The sequence below is a fragment of the Mandrillus leucophaeus genome, unplaced genomic scaffold (genome assembly GCF_000951045.1).
Source record: "Mandrillus leucophaeus isolate KB7577 unplaced genomic scaffold, Mleu.le_1.0 Scaffold60, whole genome shotgun sequence".
In the NCBI taxonomy this organism is placed as follows: Eukaryota; Metazoa; Chordata; class Mammalia; order Primates; family Cercopithecidae; genus Mandrillus; species Mandrillus leucophaeus.
Genome location: NW_012106475.1, coordinates 6,409,110 through 6,417,467, shown reverse-complemented (window position 1 = coordinate 6,417,467; position 8,358 = coordinate 6,409,110). Strand labels below are relative to the sequence as shown.

The window sequence follows — 8,358 nt, the reverse complement described above, 5'->3', positions numbered from 1 at the left end:
TGGAAGGCCGAGGCGCTCAGATCATGTGAGCCCAGGAGTTCAAGACCAGCCTGGGGAACATGGCAAAACCCTGCCTCTACCAAAAAATACAAAAAAAATTAGCCAGGTATAGTGGCACATGCCTGTAGTCCCAGCTACTTGGGAGGCTGAGGTGGGAGGATCAACATATATATATGTCATCATTTTAAGTCTCACTGTGCAAGGCTATGAGTCCTCAATAATACTTTGGACTACTTAGTGTAATACATTAGTTGTTAGAATAGCATATATATATACACACACACATATATATATACATACACATACATAAACATACAAACAGTGCAAAAAGATGTTTCAGGGAAAACATCAGTTTACAACATAATGTCTTTCATGGCTCAAGGAAAAGCTCACAAGCAATTTCTTCTGAAACCCAGATCACTTACAGGTTTGCCTATAGATGTACCAGGTCAAAGACTGTGCCAGAGAGAATGATGTACTAATTATTTTCAGGCTGACAGGTTCAGTTCCTGCAAAGCCTGTAGATCTTGCTCTACCCTTTGACTGCCTTAATCAGCTGCCAGGCTTCATGCCATGGTTTGCAAGGGGAATTGGGTGAATAAATGTAGACAAATTACAGTAAATTCATCTTGCCTGCAAAAGTGACTAAGGTGCATCCTTTACTGATAAAGTAAGGATGAAATGTATAAACATATAATTAAATATATAAATTACCAAGTCTTTGTGATAATTCGTATGCTTTTAAATATTTCGAACCTGTTACCCTCAAAATGTTTTAAAATATAAAAATCAAGAAATAGAGCAAGCAGGAAATGGGATTTTAAACATTTTGATTTCAAGAAGTAGAACTTTCCTTAAATATGATGCTGAAACAATCTGAGAGGCAGGAGATAGGACTCAAGGCAACAGATCCGAGGAAATATATATGGGCATTTTGTAGTCCATTTTTCTTGTGTGGCATGTGGTACAACTGAAGCATAAATCTTTTTGGTATCATCTAATTTTGCCAGAGGTATGGGACAGTTCATATTCAGTCCATAAGCTCGGCTGCTTACATGAACTGAAACACAAGTGCAACTCCAAACAGGTTTTTTCTTTCTTTTCTGGACACCATCATCAAGCATGGAAGACTGGATCTGGAATTTCCCTTCATATCTTGCCAATTGGCCTCCCAGTTTCTTGCTTATGTTTTCTCCTGGTGTGTTTTCAACATTGTCATTGTTTTCGATCAACTGTATAAGTTTTATTTTCTGCAAAGTATCTATTGATTCCTTTTTAAAAATCATGTCTCCTAGCTCCTTTAAATGTCTGGAAAACGGTAGTTAAGTTTCTTGGTATTACAGTAGTACTTCTTATTGTCCAAAGCTGGAAGGATGCTGCTGCCAGTTAGCTGGGGTAGGTACTGCAACTGAAAATGCAAAACACAGAATTAGGTTCAAAACTGTGCCATGCATTTTTTGTTTTCATTATTTAGAATATATCACAAAAGAGGTAATTAAGCTTTTTAGTATAGAAACACTTTTTTGGCACAGAATCCAGGACTTGAGAGAGGATTAAATGTTTCAATTTGGTCTTTGCTTTTCCTTTTAAATGTTTATTTTATATTAAAAAGGAAAACGTGCACATTAAAGAAGATTTAAAGAATATGAAAAGGGGAGAATCTACATGTTAACATTATTGGGAAAAAAACAGATTTACAGGAGTAGAGAGCTTGCTGAGATCTCAGGGATCATTTAAGCCAATGCCTTGTCTTATGGCAGAGAAAACTGATAACCAGAGCACCTAGGCAATTTGCCTACTTACTCTCTTTCCTTAGTTAAAAAGGCAAATCAAGCATGGCACAGTGCACACTTGTAGTTCCAGCTACGAGGGAGGCTGAGGTGGGAGGATCCCTTGAGCCCAGGAGACCAGCCTGAGCAACATAACAAGACCCCCATCTCTAAAGAAAAAAGACAAAACTGCTTCCTGAAAATGTTTGAATTTATTGTCAATGTCAAATGAAAGTCAGAACACACCTGTATTTTTTGTATTGCACTGTATGTCCTTAGGTATCCCTAAAAAGGAACTTTTTAGTACTTTTTAGAAAAAAATTTTTCAGGCATTCTCCTCAGAAAAGGACTTTTTAGTACTTTTAAATCAGTTGATTCTTTCAGGATTTAAAAGCAGTACACCAGGCCAGGTGTGGTGGCTCATGCCTGTAATCCCAGCGCTTTGGAAGGCCAAGGTGGATGGATCACCTGAGGTCAGGAGTCGAGACCCAGCGTGCCAACATGGCAAAACCCCGTCTCTACTAAAAATATAGAAATTAGTTGGGCATACTGGCGCTTGCCTGTAATCCCAGGTACTGGGGAGGCTAAGGCAGGAGAAACGCTTGAACCCGGGAGGCAGAGGTTGCGGTGAGCCAAGATCACACCACTGCGCTCTAGCCTGGGCGACTGAGTGAGACTCGGTCTCAAAAAAAAAAAAGCAATACACTAAATAGTGGAGTTTCCCTATTTTTTCAAGTAGAAATATTTCCATCAAAACCTTTTGCTCTTGAATACAAAGTAATGCTGAGATAAGGAATAATTCGGGGATGGGGGTGGAGGAGTCTGTTTCTGGCCTGTTTTGCCACCTGGATCATACATGATGGAGAATAAAATTAAAACATTATTAATTTTGTAACTGTGATCTACATTAGGGCCCTGGAGTTCATGTGTACTTGTTCCTCATGGACTCTTCACCCTTTTCCCTCCTCCCAGCCTCACACACAACACCCTGGTACCATTCAGCATGCTGGGCAGTGGAAGCTGCAAAGGGAAAGACAAAGGCAAGATAATGTATAGCTTAAGGAGTACCTAGGTAGATCCAGAGGTTACCCAGGATCAGTTGTGGTTCCAACTACAGTTCATTCTAAATTATTACAGCTTTTGGCTTATCACAAGATGCTTAATATAAGGCTATTTTATACCAATCAGGATTCTTCACAGACTCCCAGTGTTCAGTTTGGATGCTGGTCTCTGGTTAAATGTTTTCAGCTGATATCACCAAAAGCATTCATCACTGTATTTGCCCTAGCCAACTATGACAAAGGATCAGGGAGGAAAACGCTCCTTTTTTGGACAAACCTGGAGTGTTAGTTAATACTGAAGGTGTACATGATGACACAGAACTGCCTGGGAAAATCTGATTTCATTTTCCAAAGCACAAGAAGTGTGTTCAGCTGGACTCATACTCATGTATCTTGTTGAGACCTGTGCTCATGCAGGCCGGAAACCCTGGTCCCTATGTGATAGCAGGACAAGAACACCTTTAAGATTCAGGGAGAGGGGACTTCAGGAGACAGATATCCCTGGGGCCCTGGCTGATAGACCCTGTGACCTGTCTCCTAGTGCTGGAATGAGGATGCTGGAGCTGAAAGCCACAACTGCCATCCTCAAGTCTAGGTGGAGTCATACCACTGTGTACTGGGTGGCAGGTAGGAGATCATTTGAAATTACAACCTTGGATGTTTCTGTAAAGCAGTGGTGCTTTCGGCTCTTTCTTAGGGTCTTTCTTGTTGGTTTGTCATGTTCTTTTGCCACATCCTCTATTTCTCTGATGTTTTCAAAATATGGGTGATGCAACAGCTGTTCACATGTCAGTCTCTCAGTAGGGTCCATGTGGAGACAGCCCTAAAAGAACAGAAAATTCCTTCTTCTTTAAAATTGTATTAACTTATTAATGTCATTTTTTTTCTTCTTTGAAAGATGAAACTCTTCAGTTGCAATAATAAGGGGGGAAAGCCAGAAAAACACACCAGTCATGATTTTAGTTCCTTCCAGTCATTCCTAAATGGGCACTCACATATTAAATAAACAATTTCTAGAAGTAGTAATGAAAAATCATTTTCTCCACCTTATTCTGTTCTTGAGGCAATTGATACTCTGCCCTGGGAGAGTAAGATTTAGAGTTTACCTCAGTGGCCAAATGGGATAATCCATTTAGCTAGTTTGGTCCCCTGCATGTACTTTGGAAAAACTAGTGTTTTTATGTTAAAAATGATATTTACACATGATAACAAATACAATTCATACAGCAAAGTCTCCACCACTCTAGGTGTTCCATTCACCCTTCTAAAATCAGCTACTCTTTTTTTTTTTTTTTTTTTGGTGTATCCCTCCAGAAATAGTTTATGCATTGTAAGTGTATATGAGCATGTATATAAGGAGAAGCATAATGTACATGCCTTTATATTACATCATTGTTAACTATTTTTGTTGCCACTGAGTAGGCCATGGAGCTCATTCTTGGAGAGATTAAATTTCACAACTACATACTCCAAAGAATTGACTCAATTTTTGTTGGTTATGTCAGAGGTGTTGAAACCAGAGCAACTCCATCTTGAATAGGGGCTGGGTAAAATAAGGCTGAGACCTACTGGGCTGCATTCCCAGGAGGTTTGGCATTCTTACAGGATGAGATAGCAGGTCGGCACAAAATACAGGTCACAATGACCCTGATGATAAAACAGGATGCAGTAAAGAAGCCGGCCAAAACCAAGATGGTGATGAAAGTGATGTCTGGTTGTCCTCACTGCTCATTATACACTAATTATAATGTGTTAGCATGCTAAAAGACACTTTCACCAGCACCATGACAGTCTACAAATACCATAGCAATGCCCAGAAGTTACCCTAAATAGTCCAAAAAGGGGAGGAACCCTCAGTTCCAGAAAATCCCTGCCCCTCTCCTGGAAAACTCATGAATAATCCACCTCTTGTTTAGCATATAATCAAGAAATAACTAAGTATACTCAGTTGAGCAGGACATAGCACTGCTCTGCCTATAGAGTAGCCATTCTTTTATTCCTTTACTTTGTTAATAAATTTGCTTCCACTTTGCTGTGTGGACACGCCCTGAATTCTTTCTTGTGCGAGGTCCAAGAACCCTCTCTTGGGGTCTGGATTGGGACCCTTTCAGGTAACAGTTATCATTTATATTAACTCATTATTTAATACATTAGTAAATAATTTTTAAACCATGTGGGACATTGACTGTAACTTGCAAACAGTTGATACCATAACTCATTTTACATAAAAGCTATATTTCTAAATATATATATATATATATATAAAAATCAGGTTTTTAAATGTACTTCAAATGTACCAGGGAGTTAGCTATTTAAAAGGATCCTACAGCTAAGCATTTTCTGAAGAAAAGGTTCCCTTTGTAAAACTATCACCACCCCTCTGAAATTTCTGTTTTGTGTAAATTTAGACTTCAAATATAATGTTAGGTTTAAAGTGAAAAATACTTGCAAATGTTTTCACTTAATAGAATGTGATCCATTTTAAAAGCTGAAAATATACTTTTCCAAGGATAATTTTTTTTTTGTTTTTTTTTTTGAGACAGAGTCTTGCTCTGTTGCCCAGGCTGGAGTGCAGTTGTGCAGTCTCGACTCACTGCAACCTCTGCTTCCCCGGGCTCAAGCGATTCTCCTGCCTCAGCAACCGAGTAGCTGACATTACAGGCGAGTGCCACCATGCCCAACTAATTGTTTTTATTTTTGGTAGAAACGGGGTTTCACCATGTTGACCAGGCTGGTTTTGAACTCCTGACCTCAAATGATCCGCCTGCCTCAGCCTCCCAGAGTGCTAGGATTACAGGTGTGAGCCACAGCACAGCCAGGAGAATTCTAAAAGGAACACTTTTCATTGCATGGATTGACATAAATAATTCAGATTCCCCAATTGATGACAACTGCTGTGTGCTTCCTGGTCTGTTGGAAGCCACGATTTTACCTTTAGGAGCCCCAGAGCAGGATAAGAGATGTTTGGGAATTTCAATTCAAGTGGTTCCTGTTGAAAAGAAAAGAGATTTTTAATCTACAGCATGTATTCAAATTAAGGTTACCTCAAATTAAATCTTTCAATAGAAACATTTTCCCGGCACCTTCCTCACCTCCTCCACCCTTTGCCCACCCCACCTCCTGCCTAAAACAATCTCCCTTTGCCTTTTTCACAAGCTTTCTCTCCCCATCTCCAAAATGCTTTTTCAAATTTGCTTCCTAACCACTCCCTTCACTTAGCAAATTATAAATAAAAATACTAATGAAAAACAAAAAACTTTCTGAGCAGCTTTTTTCTTTTTTTTTTTTTTTTGGCCTCAATTTATATAACTTGCCTTTCCTGAGAATAATTTTTGGCATTTATAGTGGCGTTTATAAAAAGGCAGCCGGCTGGGTACAGTGGCTCATGCCTATAATCCACTCAGGGAGGCCAAGTCTGATGGCTTGAGCCCAGGAATTTGAGACCGGCCTGGGCAACATGAAACCCTGTCTCTATAAAAAAAAAAAATGTACCAACAAACTAGCCAGGGGTGGTGGTGTGCTCCTGTAGTCCCAGCTACTTGAGAGGCTGAGGTGGGAGGATGGCGTGAGTTTGGGAGATTGAGGCTGCAGTAAGCCATAAATGTGCCACAGCACTCCAGCATGGGCGACAGAGCAAGACCCTGCCTTAAAAAAAAAAAAAAAAAAAAAAAAAAAAAAAAAAAAAAAAAAGGGCAGCTCTAATTATATAAAGGGAGCTGTAAAATAGATGTTTTTCCCCTACCCAGGTGAACAGATGCTTCTTGATTTTCTGGTATAAACACCGTCGTCTCCCACTACAGCCTGCTGCTTCCCTCATCAGCCTACTGTTTAAAGAGTCTCCTGTGGGGCATTCATCAATCTCCTTTTGGCCATGTAAGGCTATTTTGCTCCAGTCATGTGCTGGAGACAATCAGGAATAACACTATAAATGGGAGGAATGCCGAATGTCAGGCAGACAAACAGGCCAGTTAAAGAGAGGTACCGCTGACAAAGGCTAATTGAGCAGAGAGGCTGAGAAAATAAGAGCCAGCCAAGCTGAGCAAAATAAATGACTGCAGTGCATTGTGTGTATAAAAGTGGCAGTGTGTGAGCTGCCGGCTGGAGTGACTGGCCAGGCTCATCTAATCAAACACAGTCCTGGTGCCGTGGCCAGCCTTCACAGTACAGTATTATTTTGGACAAGGAACCAGCTCCCAATAACCAATTTTGGATTGTACACATTGATAAGAGTAGGAGAGAAGAGCCTCTGTTTTAGAGTTCCCTATGTTCAACAGGAGAAAAAAAAAATGCTAAAGTAGATTTGTATTAGCCCTTGACAGTATTCCCTGTTGCACCCCCATACTCCCACTCATGCTCCATAGCTTAAATTCTCTTGTTCTTTCTGTCGGTTGAATCTGAGCATCACTGGGGATTGACATGCCATTGCTATATCATCGAGCTCTGCTGTCCCAGCAACAATGTCTGGATGAGGCTGACTGGTTGCCTGTGATACGCTGGAGCCCATCCTGCCGGCTGAGCTAGTTTCCCAGCCCCAGAAGCAGGCAGGCCTCCCTCTGTCAGGGTTACTGACAGGCAGAGGGACTGGGGCACAGATGTTCAACCAGTGCAGCCCCCGCACTGCTTCTTCCTGTGTTTCTGTCAACAGGAAATCTGCAGGACAATCTCTGGGAAACCATGGGAAGCTTTCTACATTTATGAAACCTGGGTTACTTCTGAGGCTTCACCAACAGACAAGAGAACAGGAAATCACTAAGGATATTTAGTACAGAACTGGGAATGTCCAGACCACAAGGAAGCCAGATGGGTCACCTCCCATATGTCGGGTGTCATTCCTGCCCCTCCGTCCCAGCAAGACCCACTTTGAATGCTAGTGCTGCAGGAGGAAGAGGCAATGGAGATGCAGAAACCTGCACTGTGGGACAAGCCAAGAGGTTAGGGAACAAATAAAACACAAGTGGTAGAGACAGAATTTACATCTGGAAACTGAAGGGTTTAGTGAGCAACTGGAGAGTTAGTTTCATTTTTAAGATACCTTCCTCAGACAGTGGAAACTCAAGATTTCACAGACCTTAATTATGCTCTGAAATGTTTTTGATTGCAATACAGACTCGTTAGAAGACATTCAAAAATATAAAAAAAAACATAAAGTTACCCCAAAATCCCACCCAAAAGAGATACCTGCTGTTAGTATTTTGATATATATCCTTGCAGCCATTTATTTCACAAATGTCAAAAAAGAGCTTGTGATTTCCCAGATGATGTCATATTATTGTGTATTTATATATGTAAATAAATATATATATATGCATTGTGTACATATTACATATTTATTAAAACTTGGTCAAATTACACATACTGTTTTTTTTGTTTGTTTTGTTTTTGTTTTTGTTTTGAGACAGAATCTGGCCCTGTTGCCCAGGCTGGAGTACAGTGACATGATCTCGGCTCACTGCAACCTCCACCTCCCAAGGTCAAGCCATCTTCCCACCTCAGCCTCCCAAGTAGCTGGGACTACAGATGTGTGCCAC

At 40.6% G+C, this 8,358-nt stretch overlaps 1 protein-coding gene across 2 annotated transcripts in view; it reads right to left on the bottom strand.

Moving 5' to 3' along the window:
* Positions 1 to 629: 629 nt before the first annotated feature.
* Positions 630 to 8,358, bottom strand: part of CDKL1 (cyclin-dependent kinase-like 1 (CDC2-related kinase)) — a 68,734-nt gene continuing 61,005 nt past the window's right edge. The window contains exons 7-9 of one of the 2 annotated variants that reach the window (XM_011999753.1): positions 5,763 to 5,819; positions 3,483 to 3,653; positions 630 to 1,408 (exon numbers count right to left, since the gene is read on the bottom strand). In XM_011999753.1, the coding sequence (XP_011855143.1) occupies positions 1,301 to 1,408; positions 3,483 to 3,653; positions 5,763 to 5,819 (336 nt within the window). In that variant the 3' untranslated portion in view covers positions 630 to 1,300. Of the gene's footprint in view, positions 1,409 to 3,157; positions 3,911 to 5,762; positions 5,820 to 8,358 lie in introns of those variants that run through there. The other variant, XM_011999754.1, reaches the window with a different exon arrangement.